We start from the raw sequence: 16,432 nt of genomic DNA, 5'->3' as shown, positions 1-16,432 counted from the left end.
TAATAGAGTTTTTATTCAGGTTGCAAATTAAACTGGTACCCAAAGTTTTATGAACACGTTAGGTATTTTAGTTGTAGACTCGAAAACTTTGGGTATTTTTATTAGTTAATTCCAAACTATTAGCGTCTAAACTTATAATCCAATAATTCTAATCTACAGAAAAGTTTATTTTATCCTCTCCCTTTAGATCCTTTATTACGGGGTTTCCTCACCCTGCTTATTTGTAAGAGTTCACAAAAAAAATTATATTTTTGGGGAGGGGTGTCCCAACTATCCAAGAAAACAGCCTAAAACCACCACAGGACCAGAAGGTATATTCCCTGAAGAGTAGAACCCAATTGGTTTAACGGTTACCGAGATCTTAATCAAAGTAGCCTAAACCATCCAAGGACAAGTGAAGCTTCCCCAAAAAGGAGTAAAGTAAAAATTGAGAACTTAAGCTTCAGACAAAAAAAACCTTACTACAGTATACTTAAGGAGGTGCTTTGGGGCACTTGAATTTGGAAGGGGGGTGTCGACCCCATCACTTTTTCAATTTTAGTTTAAAAAGTTAAACAATATTTTTGTGTTTGTTATTTTTTTTCTAGAGTTGCTGTGGTAAGCCGACACGTTTCAGCTCACCGGTTGCGAGTTCGAGTCCAACGAGCCTTAGCCTTGAATTATTCTACCAGAACAAACTAGCAGGATTTAGTCATACAGAAATTATATATTTAACTGAATAATATTTACAATGGATGTTTACTATATATATACAACAGATTATAACAATAGGTTAGGTTTGAAGGGGGTGTGGGACACAAGGGCTTAGCCCACGGCGGTAGACAGTCTGCGGGGGTAGCTGTGGTAAAAGGGGAGGCAGCGCCTCCCGGTTGTATAATTGCGTGAGGGGCGCGTGATAGCTGCGTGTCCGTGCCCCTCCCCATATTTAGGCAGGCCAGTTTGACCGCTGGACAGCGGGGTCACCGGCGGTCATGAGGTGAATGGTGATATAATGGGATTAGTGCAGAAGGCTTGTTATGATAAGTCACTGCGTAGCAATTCTGTAAACTACCCGTCCGTCTGTTGCCGTATTACCACAACCTCCCCTTCAAGGGCTGCGGGGCTCCCGAGCCACCAGGCCTTGAACCTGGGGATACGGCAACCTCTGTCTGCGCAGGACAACATCTTCCTGGGGCACAGCTCGGTGGAGGATAGCTCTGGCTATACAGGCTCCGCGGGACACTCGCTGCTCTGTCTGGCTGTGGTTGGATATCAACATTGTCAACTCCCGGTTGGCTTCCAGCCGTGGGTTGGCGACGGCCAGGCCCCGTCGTTGGAAGTTTTGCCTTGTCTGCAGGACTAGTTCTGTCTCGGCGGGTAGCTGGACACGGAGGCCTAGGCTAACTCTGGAGGCTCCCAAGGGGGGAATAACGATGGAGGAAGGCGCGTAAAATTCCATGGGGGCGCCTGCCTGGTCCAGGTTACTTGGCCTCCTAGCTCCCACTCGGATGGGGACGGCTGTCATCAGCAGGGGGCACATCGCTTCAGCTTCGTCCTCTGGGGCCGCCTCTTCCATCTCAGTGGCCGCCTCTCCTCCTGCAGGCTCGCTGCTGGCCGGCAGGTTCTCCATGTCAGTATCAGGGTTCCAGATGGCATCTCTAGGTGGCTCTGGAGCTGGCGGCGGCGGCGGTGGTTCGTTGGGTTGGTGCTGCAGGTTCTCTTCTACAGGGTCGCGATCCTGGCCGCTAGGCTGTGGGGCGGCGGCTGCTGGCTGGTACACTGGAAACTGTCCTGGGTCACTGGCTGGCAGCGCCGCAGCTCCGGCGGGCAGCTCGGTGGCGTCCTCGTCGCCGTCCAGGTCGCCTTGGATGTCTGTTGGAATCTGATGGGCAGTTACATCTCCAGTGTATTTGCGCAGTCGGCCTACATGCGCGGTGACCTCTGAGATCTTGGCTGTTGGAGAGGCAGGTTTGATGACATAATGGACGTCTGTGGCTTGTCGCACTATCTTCCAAGGGCCAGTCCATCTCTTGGTAATCTTGGCTGCCTTCCCTGGCACCAGGCGGGGGGCCAGATACCAGACCAGGTCTCCAACTTCGTACTTGGCCGTGCCTTCGTAGGCGGCCGCGCTCCTCCGGATGGTTCCCTCCTCTCGCTGCTGGATTGCGTCGTACACGGCATGGTAGCGTTGCAGGAGAGCTTGGACGTTGGCTGGGACCGAGGCATACTCAGTGTCTGGCAGCCGGAGCACCATGTCCACCGGAAGTTTGGCCTCTCTCCCAAAGTAGGCCAGGAACGGGGTCACGCCCATGGATCTGCAGGCCTTGGTATTGTAGGCGAAGGCAATGGCAGGCAAGTGTGGCTCCCAGTTGTTGTCGTCTCTGTCTAGGAACAGCCGCATGCCTGTGTTGAGCGTCCGATGGAACCTCTCCACTCGGTTGGATTGCGGGTTGTAGGGCGGTGGATGTGTCAGGCCAATCTCGAGCTTGGAGGCCAGCTCCTTGAATACCTGGCCGGTAAACTCCATCCCATTGTCGGAGTGGATCTTCAGGGGACATCCGAACGTGGCCAGGTGGCGGTGCAGAAGGGCTTCAGCCACCGTGAGAGTGCGCTTGTTGGGGATGGCGTAGAGGCTGACAAACCGGCTGAACCCATCCTGACAGGTGAGGATGTAGCGGTTCCCGGCTGGGGTCTCTGGCAGCGGCCCCAACAGGTCAATAAACAGGACTTGCTGTGGATACCCCTGGCGGGAGGGCACGTGTATCCCTAACTTCAACCTTTCCTTGGTAACCTTCTGTACACACTCAGGGCAAGTCTGAACCATCAGGCGGACGTCACGGGACAGGTTGGGCCACCAGAAATGCATGGCGACGCGGGCAATAGTACCGTCCATTCCAAAGTGCCCGGCCATGGGGGTCCCATGGGCTAGAAAGAACGCGTCCTGCTGGGGGGCCGAAGGCAGCAGGTATCTTGTTCTCTCTCCTGTCAGGGTCTGGTCAGTGGTGGTGAGGCAGCCATGCTCGTCGAGTCCCAGGGCTGCGAAGCGGCTGGCGTACTGCTGCTCGTCGAGTCCCAGGGCTGCGAAGCGGCTGGCGTACTGCTGCTCGTCTCGTTCCTTGCCGCGCAGCTCAGCCTTAGTTGGGGCTTTGCCATCGGCCACCCACTGGCGGACACGGAGCAAGAGGGAGTCCTGTGTCTGTGCCTCTAACACTCTAGCCGGGTCCAGTCGTGCGGCAGAGGGCCGTCCAGCTGCGGGCTCCCCTAGCTGGCAGAGGGTGTGAATGTACTCAGCTTGCTCTGCTAATTCTTCAGCGGTAGCTGTCGGCATATTAACGTCCTCCCGGCGGCTGAGGGCGTCAGCATTGGTGTTCTGGGTGCCAGGACGGTGGCAGACAGTGAAATCTAGGGCCGCTAGCTCCTCCTGCCAGCGAGCCACCATCCCTGTGGATGTGTTCAGCGACTTCATCTGTAGCAAGGCTGAGGAATCAGTGTTGATCTGGAAGCTACGGTAGGACAAGATGCTGTGGAATTTCCGAATTCCATACATGATGGCGGCCATCTCTCCCTTCCAGGACGGGTAGCGAGTCTCGGGGTCGGTTGTCTTGCGCCCCACGGCGGCAATCAGCCTCTCCTTGCCGTCCTGGCATTGGCTGAGGATGGCAGAGATGGCGCGGCTGCTGAAGTCTGTGGTGAGCTGGAACACAGCCGGCAAGTCAAACCTGGGCGGCGCTCGGATGGGGGCTTGGCGAAACTTGTCCTTGAGCTGTAGCAGCTGGGCTTCCATCTCAGCCGTCCAGGTCAGTGTCTTGGCCGTTTTCTGCCGATTCATCATGTAGGTGAGGTCGGCATACTCTGGGATGAACAGGCGGTAGTATCCAAAGAACCCCAGGAGCGCCAGCAAGTCCTTGGGGGTGATGGGGGCCAGCCAGTCCAGGATGCGGTCAATATAATCCTCTTGCATGGCTATCCCCTCGCGGCTGAGGGTGTGGCCCAGATAGTCCACTTTGGCTCGAAACAGCTTGGTCTTGGCTGGCTTGAGGCGGATTCCTCCCCTGCGGTGGGCTTCCAAGACTTCCCGGAGCCTAGCCAGGTGGGCCCAGGTATCCTGGTGAAAGGTCAGGACGTCATCAAGATATGACTGGAGGTTGGCCGTGCCTAATGGGTTCAGGACCCCTGCAATAAATCTGGAGTAAACAGATGGTGCTGTAGCGAGGCCAAAGGGCATCCTTTTCCATTGGTACAAGCCCCTAGGGGTGGTGAAGGCGGTGCAGGGCTGGCTGTCCTCGGACACTCGGATGGTGTAGTACGCAGCCACCGCGTCTAAGGCACTGTAGACGCAGTGTCCCCCCGATCGTTCTACCAGCTGCTGGATCCTGGGCAAGGGGTAGCTGTCCAGCTCAAGGCACTTGTTGAGGGCTCTGTAGTCGACTGCCCAGCGGGTGCTCCCGTCCTTCTTCTTGATGGGCACCAGGGGGCTGCTCCAGGCGGAGTCTGAAGGCTCTATGACTCCCTCTTGCAGCCAGGTGTCCAGTTGCTTCTCCAGCTCAGCCTCCTGCCGCGGGTTCAGATCCCTAAATCTCTGGCGGATCGGCTGGGTCCCTGGTTTGAGGCGCAGCTGTAACTCTACTACGTCAGTGCAGCCGGGGGTAGAGTTTGAGAAGACGTCCCTGTATTCTGATAACATGGTCCAGACCTCCTTCTTGAGCAGGGGGTCCTTGTGCAGAAATTCGTTCTCCTCCATCTCAAGGGCTTCCCACAGCTCCTGCATATCTGGGGGCTCAACAGGCTCTTGGAACGAATGAATACGAGGGGGAGGCTTATCAGAAACCTCCAAAATGTCAGGCTTGACCAGCTCCCCAGCCACGGGGAGGCCGGCGTCCAGCAAGAGGGGCATCTCCCTTTCATTTACCACCAGCACTCGAAACACGCTGGCGGAGCCAGGCCTGTGGGCATACAGGCCTTGTGGGATGACAAGATCCTCCCCAAACCTCTGTTCTGGGGCAGATAGTTGGATGGCATCCTTAGTACGGTGCCCCACTAGTTCAACAGGGACAGCCATGACACCGCGGCCAGGCAAGACCACCCTCTTGGCCGTACGGAGGTGGGGTGGTTGGCCATCAGTTGGAGTGACAGCGCTTAGCCTGTACGTGGCTGGCACGGGGTCAGCTTCGGCTTTGGGATCCACCGGCCGCGACTTGACGGGCTCGGCGTCGGGAGGGGCTGAGGTGTTGGAGCCAGGCGTGGCTCCGAGGGCGTCCGGCCACGATTCGACGGGCTCGGCGCTGGGAGAGGCCGGGGCGCTGGGACCACCCTGGGCTCCGTGGGCGTTCGGCCGCGACTTGACGGGCTCAGCGCTAGGAGAGGCTGAGGCATCGGAGCCATGCGTGGCTCCGGAGGCGTCCGGCCACGACTTGACGGGCACGGCGCCGGGAGAGGCTGATTCCTGGGGGTTGAGCGTGGCTCCGGGTGCATCAGACCGCGACTTGACGGGCCTGGACTCGGACTTGGCCGGTTGAATGGCTGGGGGCCCCAGGTAGAGGGGGCCAGGTGGACACGGCTGGCCGTTGATGAAGGTGTCGGCGGAGAAGATCGGCTCTGGAGGGCTGGCAATCTCAGGAAACGTCGTTGGCAGGTTCTCCAGAGAAACCTTGGGCACTGGGGGCAACCCCGAGGCTAGCAGGTTGGTCCCCCTATGGGCGTTTAGCGCAGCATCCACCCAGTGCGTGCCTTTCTCAACCACACGCGGCTGCTCTGGCAGTGGGCCTGGCAGAGGCCCCTCGTAACTCAACTCTCTCTCGGCTGTCTCCCGGTCGATGGGGACACCACGGAGTGGGATGAACTCCCCACGCACCCACAGTCCTCTAGGTGTGATTCTGAAGGACTGGCAGCAGGGGAATGTCCGTCCTGCAAGGGTCAGAGGGATGGCGGCGGCAGGGAATGTCCCGTCCTGCAGCGCCGCTGGTTCGAATCCCGAAAGATGGCAGCAGGGAATGGCCCGTCCTGCAGCGCCTTGGGTTCGAATCCTGGGAGGCAGCGGCAGGGAATGTCCCGTCCTGCCGTGCCTTTGGCTCAAATTCTGCTATCCGTCGCAGTGGTAGGCCTTACTTGTGTGCTGAAGCTTCGCAGCCACACATTGCCTTCTCAGGGAGACCAGCACTTAGCTGTCCGTCTCGTAGGTTTGGCCTGGGTGTCCTGGGGCTTGTCAATTTAAACTCAGTTTTGTAGCCGTTTGAGCTAAATTATCCGATTACCGTGGCTGCGCACCTAGCGCTACTCCTACACGGTGCGGAAAAAACGCCGTAACTGGCGCTTTTAGCAGGCTAAATCTGCTTGCCGTAGGCCAAAGGCCTACACATTGCGTTCAAATGATGGAAATTCGACCTAAAAAGGCCGTCTCACGGGTCAGTTGGCTTCTCAGTTGGCGGCTGACTGTCCCCTTACTTGCCAAAGGGTCCAATCAGAGGTAGAATAGGCTAATTTCTGTAAGGCTCGATTGAAACACGCTGACACCAAGATGTGGTAAGCCGACACGTTTCAGCTCACCGGTTGCGAGTTTGAGTCCAACGAGCCTTAGCCTTGAATTATTCTACCAAAACAAACTAGCAGGATTTAGTCATACAGAAATTATATATTTAACTGAATAATATTTACAATGGATGTTTACTATATATATACAACAGATTATAACAATAGGTTAGGTTTGAAGGGGGTGTGGGACACAAGGGCTTAGCCCACGGCGGTAGACAGTCTGCGGGGGTAGCTGTGGTAAAAGGGGAGGCAGCGCCTCCCGGTTGTATAATTGCGTGAGGGGCGCGTGATAGCTGCGTGTCTGTGCCCCTCCCCATATTTAGGCAGGCCAGTTTGACCGCTGGACAGCGGGGTCACCGGCGGTCATGAGGTGAATGGTGATATAATGGGATTAGTGCAGAAGGCTTGTTATGATAAGTCACTGCGTAGCAATTCTGTAAACTGCCCGTCCGTCTGTTGCCGTATTACCACATTGCTATCACTTGGGAGGAGGGTGGTAGTTTCCTCCCTCAAAACAGTTTAAAATCTTCCCTTGGCCTATGAGAAGCTACATTGTAAATGAGAACCATATTAGTTAAACGGTTAGCGAGATCCTTTGGTAGACATACATCCTGTTATTTTCATAGAAATCATGATATACAAAAATAATACCTACCAACAAATCCAGACATTTTTCTTACTGATATTTTTATCATAAGCATTTTGAAGAAAAAATATCTGAAAATGCTAAAATATATTTTTATCAAAATTGTTAAGTTTTACAATTTTAATTTTTTTATGAAAGTGTACAATTTTTGTTAAAATATGAAGTGGTGCAAAATTACTAATAAAATAGAGCAGCTACTCTATTTTTAAGGTTTAGACGTACGTCTATGTAACCGTGAAAGTTTAATAAGTTGCTCTTTTATCATCCGAACTTTCCAGCTAAAAATTTTCTGGATAATGTCTTTAAACAATGAATAGACTATACGTGGATATTATGACAAGGGAAAAATTGTCATTACTTCAGGTTGCTAACATAAAACTCGCTTATTAATCAGTTCGTTCATCTAGTAACAGAGTAGGGGATGTGGTAAAGGGAGTGTAGGTGCAGTTTCTTTATTTTAGCCCGGGGCAAAGGGGGGAGTTTTTAATGCAACCATCTCGTAATCAGTGAGCAAATGGCACTTAGAATTCGAATTTCGATCTAAACTTTTGCATGATTAATCCTTGGTAGTTCTATTTTCCCTAAATCGAACAAAAAGTTGGAAAAGTAACGGCTGGCAGCTCAGCCGTTCAGCCGTTTTTTGCCTATTTTCAGGGTAAATTCATCATCAATTACGTAGGAATCAACTATTTAAAACATAGTTTTGTTTTAATTCATGTTAAATAATAGCAATAATCATTTTTGAAACTTCTAGTACCAAGAAATTCGAATTCTAAGTGCCATTTGCTCACCACACCCCACCCGAAGGCGTGTTAGGTTAGAAAAAACCCCCCACAGAAACGGTTTACACATGATGTACTGGGACCTTATGGTGGTTTCAGAACATGCTTTCCCTAAATTGAGTTAGTACCTTCCCATAGTAGAAAATTTTAAAATTACTTTTGGTGATTAAATATTACTTTTATTTTTAGACTACCTTCACCTAACCTGCTTTATTGTCTTATTTTGTCTTTCATGTTTATCATGCAAATTCCCTGACATTGCAGTTGAAATGTCAGATATTGGAGCTTTCTAAAAAGGTCTCTAACATGTTTCTAGCTCTAATACTTTTTTAGATATCTTATTTCAAAGTATTGCTGTAAAATCATCTTTTATACAGCAAAAAGTTGAAATATGAAATTAGTTATTTTAGAGAAAATTACATGTATCTTCATATAAATCACTATAATTTTGCTCTAAATTGACCAAATTGGACAGTTAAGGTGCCTAAAACTATCTACATTCAATGGACAATCCAAATACACACTTTTTGAGACTTTATAAGTCAACAGGAGAAGGCTAAAATGATTTTTTAAAATGCTAAAGGAAAAAATATTTCCTATTTTTTAAAATAAATTGAAATTTAATCGACTTTAGAAAGGATTTTAAGGTAAGTTATGGTGTATAAAGTTGTCACTTTGTAATTAGAAAGCCAATAAATCACAATCATCTGATATTTTGAACCAATAAAAACATATCTTATGAAAAATAGACATAAACATTGAAAATAAACCAAAAATTGGTTAGAATTTTAATCATTTCCAAGCAGGTTACAAATGTAATCTACTAATTCTAGTATTTTTTTATAAGAATAGTTGATTGGCTTTTTTGATTTTTTATAACCTTATGAAACAAAATTAGTTTTTGCCATCTTAACTAAAAAAACATAGTAATTAAAAGACTTTTATGGATGATCTCACATATAATAAAAGAAACAATTTATTCTTAGGCCACATTTTTTTGTTGATAAACACTATTAGGTACTCTAAACTAGTGCTGAGATTTTTAAAAATAATAAATCATAATTAATTATGAGTTTCTTGTACCTTAATACTCCTTTTACATTATTAAAAATGCCTTAATAGTTATTTTTAATTAAAATTAAATTACATTTGTTTCTTTGATATTTCATTTTAGCCTTCTCCTGTTGACTTATAAAGTCTCAAAAAGTGTGTATTTGGATTGTCCATTGAATGTAGATAGTTTTAGGCACCTTAACTGTCCAATTTGGTCAATTTGGAGCAAAATTATAGTGATTTATATGAAGATACATGTAATTTACTCTAAAATAACTAATTTTATATTTCAACTTTTTGCTGAGTAAAAGATGATTTTACAGCAATACTTTGAAAAAAGATATCTAAAAAAGTATTAGAGCTAGAAAAATGTTAGAGACCTTTTTAGAAAGCTCCAATATCTGACATTTCAACTGCATTGTCAGGGAATTTGCATGATAAACATGAAAGACAAAATAAGACAATAAAGCAGGTTAGGTTAAGGTAGTCTAAAAATGAAAGTAATATTTAATCACCAAAAGTAATTTTAAAATTTTCTACTTTGGGAAGGTACTAACTCAATTTAGGGAAAGCATTTTCTGAAACCACCATAAGGTCCCAGTACATCCTGTGTAAACCGTTTCTGCGGGGGGTTTTTTCTAACCTAACACGCCTTTGGGTGGGGTGTGTCACTGATTACGAGATGGTTGCATTAAACCCCCCCCCCCTTTCATTTTTAAGAGAACATGAAACTCAGGTGCAACATCCATGTTAAAATCCATTTATATAACCATTTTTAGTATAATTCAATTTGTCTGTAACCCTATGGGGGAATTGGGATTTATAAAAGATAGAATGCTGAAATTTTTGAAAATTTTTCCTTCATTAAGGAGCACAATTAACTATCAAACATCAATGGCGGTCGGGCCGTTTTCTAGCAGGTTTTAAGCTATTTTTTTTTTTCTCCATATCTTCAGTGTTTATGTTTTGATTTTCAATTTTTTTTCAGTTATAGATAGATAGATAGAAAGGATAAAGATATGTTGATTTAATTTAAAATCTTATTGAACATTCAAGCTCTCAAATGTTATTTAGTATCTTCCTATTTTATAGATAGATAGATGATGGATAGATAAATAGATAAATAGATAGATAGATAAATAGATATATAGATAGATAGATAGATAGATAGGTAGATAGATAGATAGATAGATAGATAGATAGATAGATAGATAGATAGATAGATAGATAGATAGATAGATAGATAGATAGATAGATAGATAGATAGATAGATAGATAGATAGATAGATAGATAGATAGATAGATAGATAGATAGATAGATAGATAGATAGATAGATAGATAGATAGATAGATAGATAGATAGATAGATAGATAGATAGATAGATAGATAGATAGATAGATAGATAGATAGATAGATAGATAGATAGATAGATAGATAGATAGATAGATAGATAGATAGATAGATAGATAGATAGATAGATAGATAGATAGATAGATAGATAGATAGATAGATAGATAGATAGATAGATAGATAGATAGATAGATAAATAGATAGATAGATAGATAGATAGATGGAAGTATATAGAAGTATATATGATAAAGATGTGTTGATTTAATTTGAAATCTTATTGAACATTCAAGCTCTCAAATGTTATTTAGTAACTTCCTATTTTATAGATAGGTAGATAGATGGATAGATAGATAGATAGATTGATAGATAGATAGTTAGATAGATAGATAGATAGATAGATAGATAGATAGATAGATAGATAGATAGATAGATAGATAGATAGATAGATAGATAGATAGATAGATAGATAGATAGATAGATAGATAGATAGATAGATAGATAGATAGATAGATAGATAGATAGATAGATAGATAGATAGATAGATAGATAGATAGATAGATAGATAGATAGATAGATAGATAAATAGATAGATAGATAGATAGATAGATAGACATATTCAAGGCTTTAGATTTTTATCTTATCTTATTTAGTATTTTCATAATAAGAGTGAGCGTCTCCGACCCCCCCCCCCCCCCCCTTCATATTTTTCTAGCCTCAGGGGCTGGGGTGACAATGAAAACAGGTGAATAATCTAAAATTTATTCATAAAACAGCCTTAAACCAACAAGGGATCTTTGAGACAAAGAGAATTCAATCGATTCTTTGATATTGACGATTATAATAAACAAACAAGCCAACTAAGAAAACTAATTTCTTTATTCAATAGAATAGAATATATTTTTCTCGTATTCATTCGAATCCGGTGGATAATAACCGGTTCTCATCCATACAAAAAAAACTATGTCTAGCATCGTATCACATCCAGCTTTCTACGAATATAAAAATGTACAATCAATTATCCGCGGAAAGCCGTTTATAATACGATGAAAGAAATAACTATTCTTTTACTTTAGATAATTGTCTTTTTATTTCTAGGAGTTTCGTCACTGGCATCTAGGTAAGAGGATAAGATAGCCCAAAATCACCCCCAGGACGTAAAAAATCGTTGCTACTTTATTTAATTAACCAAGAAGCTAAGACCCTAGAGGCCTCTAGGAGTTTAATTCCATAACCCAATTTTTTTTTTATTTTAAACTTTAAAAAAATTTAAGATAGGGGTAATTTTTATCTAAGTGCGATTCCTATTTGGAAAAGTGATAAACCTCCCCCCCCCCCAAAAAAAAAAAGTTATGAACCTTCCTGGGACCTATGAGAAACTAAAGGAGAACCCAATCTGTTCAGCGTTTAGCAAGATCCTTTGGTACGAACAAACAGACAGACAAACATCCTGTTAATTTATTATAAGGATGTTTGATCTCATCTAGTTTTCATTTTTCTGTATTTCTAACTTTTGAGTGCAAATCTAAAATGTCGTCCTATTATGATTATAAAAGAAATATAAAAATTATTTACATTTTTCAAAGGAGAAAAAATGATGTATAGTATTATAGTATATTTGTATAGTAATCTATACAAATTAATTTCAACTATAACATGAATTTTTGCAGTTTCTCTTAGTTTAGGTTGGGTTAGGTAAAGGCTGAGAAAAAACAGAAAACCCACCATTTTTAGGGGTTTTGGAGAATTTGCAATTTTTTAGAGGATTTTGAGATTTTCTCAGGACTAGGAGTGAGACATTTTTAAACGGACTTTGATTCCTGATTCTACTCAATACCTTTTCTGGCAGCACCATGAAGCCATAGTTCTGATGCAATAAAATTTCAAAATTTATAAAAAAAAATTCGAAATTTACATTTTTCTGGGACACCATAATGTACAGTTGGATTTTCTAGAACCGAAGCTTTTCAATAATTAGGGTCGGTCCGTCCGTCCTTACGTCCGTCCGTCATGGATAGCTTTTTTCGTTAATTTAGACATGTTAGAATTGTCCTATCGATTATCGTAGCAACTCTATAATCATTACTAAAATGTCCGTACGTCCATTTTAAACATGTTGATTTTTTTACTTTTTAAAATAGCTTTTTCCGTTAATTTAGGCATGTTAGAATTGTCCTATCGATTTCAAATTTTGCATGGTGATTCCTGTAATAGTTAGGTACGAGTTAGAAAGCGTAGCAATTCTATAATCATTACCAGAATGTCCGTATGTCCATTTTAAACATGTTGATTTTTTATACGTTTTTAACAACAAATTTGTATGTGACCTAATTATCCGATTTGTCTGTTTTTTGGTATACTGATTCCTGGGACAATAAAGTACAATATTATAAGCGAAGCAACTCTATCTTCAAGTCCTAAAAATGTAAGTATGTCCATAAACATTATCCTGTATCAAGCAGTTTTTCAACAAATTGACTTACAATTTTGCTTTGACTCTTATACATTCGCATTCTGATTATTCAGTTCTGACATTATACAAGTGTTAATGTCCGTTTGTCCTACTGTTTCAGAGCTTCCTTTTATGGATGTTGTCATCCTTGTTTTAAAAAAGGCCACGCATAACAAAATCAAGTTTATATTTGTTATCACATGTTCACATGTGGAGACAATAAATCAATTTTAAAATCATACTAAGCACTATCCGTGCTAGCAAGTGGTGCAACTTCTCCCCTCCTCCCCAATAAAATAAGAATTAAAAACTCCCTTACAGCCAAGGATTGAATGACTGCACAGAAACTGATGTCATGTTTTTAAAAAAAATTTATTAGCTTTCACTGTTAAGTTTGAATTTGATATGACAATTCTAACGTGCCTTATATGTATATTAATTTAATTGTGACATTAATTGTAGAAAAGGATATTCTGATAGATTTTAAAACAAGATAAGGGTGTGATAATAATATTAGTTTGCAAAAAATGAATAGCCTAATTTAGGTTGGACACCTAATTGCTGGGCATTGCAATATAGGAAGATGATTAAAGTCCCACAACAGATTATGACGTCAGACGATAGATTAGCCAATGAGAGGCCAGTACACACTGTAATCGACCAATGGTAAAATTCATGCTGGCCTTTCATTGGTTATTTTATCGTATGACATCATAATCTGTTGAGGGACTTTAATCATCTTCCTATATAGTATCATATATCAAACAAGTTTTCTGGAGAGATGATAATTTCCTACCTTTACTTACTTTTTTTACTTTAGTTGGGGGGTTTTCACTCATCTTTTCCATTTCTAATATTTTCCCAGGGCAAAGGTCATAGAAAGCAGAGACAAGTTTATGTTAAACAAGACTGCTTTTATCCATAAATGCATAGATTTGAATTAATAAATAAAAATAAGATGTGTTGGGAGTGCTGGAGTATTAAAACAACTAAAATATTTTTGGATTATCAAAGATGACAAAAAATAATATCAAAATTGAAATATGATAAAGATTCGGAGGGAAAGCGGACAATGGGTTGTTTAATACACCAGTTCCCAAAGTTGTGTAATAACTTTTTCTTGATTTGCTTAACAACTAAAGTTTAAAAAATGTCAACAAGTAAATCTTAAATTTAAATCTACAGAGAGTATAATTTTGTGTATTGTCATTGGTGATGTACATGAATTTATCAGCCTTTAGATCCCTGGCAAAGATTACTTAATTTGTTGTGAAGATACACTTGGTCTGTCAGGACATCAGAATTGCTCTATTACACTACCAGTTTTGGCCCTGTAAAGCCTCTAAGTGCACTTAAGGTGGGAGGAAGAAAGTTGACCCCTTTCCAATTTGAATTTAAAAAAGAACAATTAAAAAATATATTTTTTTTTTTGGGGGGGGGGGAAAGGACATATAATATTAGAAGGGTGGGGATGCCCTTTGTAACATCAGTTTGTGAGATTGCTATGGACAAAAAAAAGCCTACTAATTTATAAAATAGAATGAGATATTTATTGAGACAATGGACTTAAAAAACAGGAAATATGCTGGTAAAAATAATTTATAGTCAAATTATTAGTTTAACCTGAAGATAGCCTATGAGATCATATTTTGGTACATCTCTGAACCAAATTTAGCTTAATTTGATGTATATGGTCAAATGCTGTTTAGATAACCAACCCTTTTAACTTTTATGTTATACACCTGACAAAGCAGCAGTAGGAACCATATTTAACATCTTTACTTGTAACGTTAATTTGTTAGTTTCATATCTTAAAGTTAGATCAATTCCTTAAAGCAATTTCAATAAATGTTTTTTTTACTCAATAGCAGTATTAGTTTTACATTTAATATAACAAATCAAAATCTTCAAATTTTACAAAAATAAGCAAGAAATTCAAAAAATTGGCAAATTCACAAAAAAATGAGTCAGGGATTGAGTGAGAATAACAGACACCAGTAGAGAACGTGTGCACATGAATGAAGCCAGTGCATTTTTTTTTTTTTTTTAGTATAAACTTGTTACAAAGATATAATCCTAATTTTAATTTTTTTTCCTCTTAACCATTCTTAAGATTGCCCCTTTAGTAAAATATTGGTAGATCTGGCAGAACTTTTAATTTTTTAAAAAGTTTTTAGTAAGTTTACTTTTGGCATTCACTTGCAGCATTAAACTTTTTAAAATTGAAAGGTGAGTAGGTAAATTAACAAAGCAAAACTAGTTATGATGATCTATATCTACTAACTTTCAAATTTTATGCTTATGATGTAAAAATATTTTTTTAATTTAGAAAATATTCAAATAATCATTTCCTAACAACTTTTGTTTTAACAGTTTTTATAGATTAAATATTCACTTGTAAAGGTTGCAAAATATGAAATTGTTCATTCTATTTTGTGTATAAAATTAAAAATGGATTCATTCAGAAAATAAAACTAAAATACAGAATCCCTCTTTATAGTTATAAATAATTAAATGTAGTCAACTGAAATCCTTCTTCTTAGAACACATGTGTACTAAATTTAGTTTTCATTATAAAATTTGAAATTGTCTCTAGTTAGTTCTATAATTCACTTTCCAGAAAAAAAACGTTGAGTATATAAAAAATGAGACTTTTTCTAAGGATTATACTCTACTTAAATGTTAGTGCTAACATTGTCATAGGTAAAATGTTTTTAACAAAATATTTATAATAACAAGTAGAATGATGTCGGTCTGTCTAAAGCTTAAGATCTCAGTAACCAATAAACCTATTGAGGTCTTCTCTTTAGGGAATATATCTACTAGTCCTCTGGTGGTTTTAGCTATTTTTGGGGGGGTTGGGACAATCCCCCACCCCCCAAAAAAATATAACCCTTACAATTTTCTTTTCTTTTTATGTAAGCAAAAAGTAATTGCTGTACCTACTTGGGTCTACTTTTAAGGGAATATACCTACTGGTTCTACAGTTGTTTTAAGCTATTTTCTTGGGGAGTGGGACAACCCCAACCTCCCCAAGAAGAAATTACTCTTTTCCCCAAACAAAAATTTTTTTTTTGAAACTAGAATTAAATTTTTTTCAGCCCTCTAGCTCTAATGCTAGTTGAGATTATAGAGGGGGGTATTGAACACCCCTACCCCCTAACCGATTAAGGTGCAGCAAGGGGATTGACTGTTACTGGTTGATTTTTGCTTAGTTGAGGATACCCTTTAAAAGATAATGATTGTGTACTAAATGGCAGGTTTAACTGGATTCATAAGTATAAACTCTCTCACGTTACCAATTTACATAATTATTAGGTGATCCAAATGTGGATGAACATGTGGACTCTTTTGGTACAAACAACACTCAGGAATTGGATCAGAACTATCAGGTAAAAGTATTTTATAAGTAAAAAGATATAATTATTGTATTTAAAACTAGCGGATTCGCCCTCTAGAGGCCTCTAGGGGCACTTGAGGAAGGGGGAGTTTAATCGCAAAACCTGTTTTTTTATATAAATTTTTTTAAAAGTTGAAAACAAATTTTTTGGTGGGTGTATTTTTTTTCTTGTGGCTATTTTTCTTAGGAGAAGTTGTTACCCTCCCCTAAAATAGTTATTAACTTTCCCTGGACATATGAAAAG

The 16,432-nt window shown here is 41.4% G+C and overlaps 2 protein-coding genes across 3 annotated transcripts in view; both read left to right on the top strand.

Moving 5' to 3' along the window:
• The window catches only part of LOC145331339 (astacin-like metalloprotease toxin 2), a 174,578-nt gene that overhangs the window by 74,212 nt on the left and 83,934 nt on the right, over nucleotides 1-16,432 (top strand). The gene's annotated exons all lie outside the window — the stretch shown is intronic.
• Nucleotides 15,347-16,432, top strand: part of LOC145332790 (uncharacterized) — a 14,629-nt gene continuing 13,543 nt past the window's right edge. For both annotated transcript variants that reach the window (XM_080177846.1, XM_080177847.1), the window contains exons 1-2: nucleotides 15,347-15,491; nucleotides 16,107-16,180. In XM_080177846.1, coding sequence (XP_080033972.1) covers nucleotides 15,434-15,491; nucleotides 16,107-16,180 — 132 coding nt within the window. In that variant the 5' untranslated portion in view covers nucleotides 15,347-15,433. The remainder of the gene's footprint in view (nucleotides 15,492-16,106; nucleotides 16,181-16,432) is intronic.

This window comes from Acartia tonsa, chromosome 11, assembly GCF_053477335.1.
Source record: "Acartia tonsa isolate MP-2025a chromosome 11, ASM5347733v1, whole genome shotgun sequence".
Taxonomy (NCBI): Eukaryota; Metazoa; Arthropoda; class Copepoda; order Calanoida; family Acartiidae; genus Acartia; species Acartia tonsa.
Note: the sequence above shows the minus strand (reverse complement) of the source record. Positions and strands in the feature narration are given on the sequence as shown.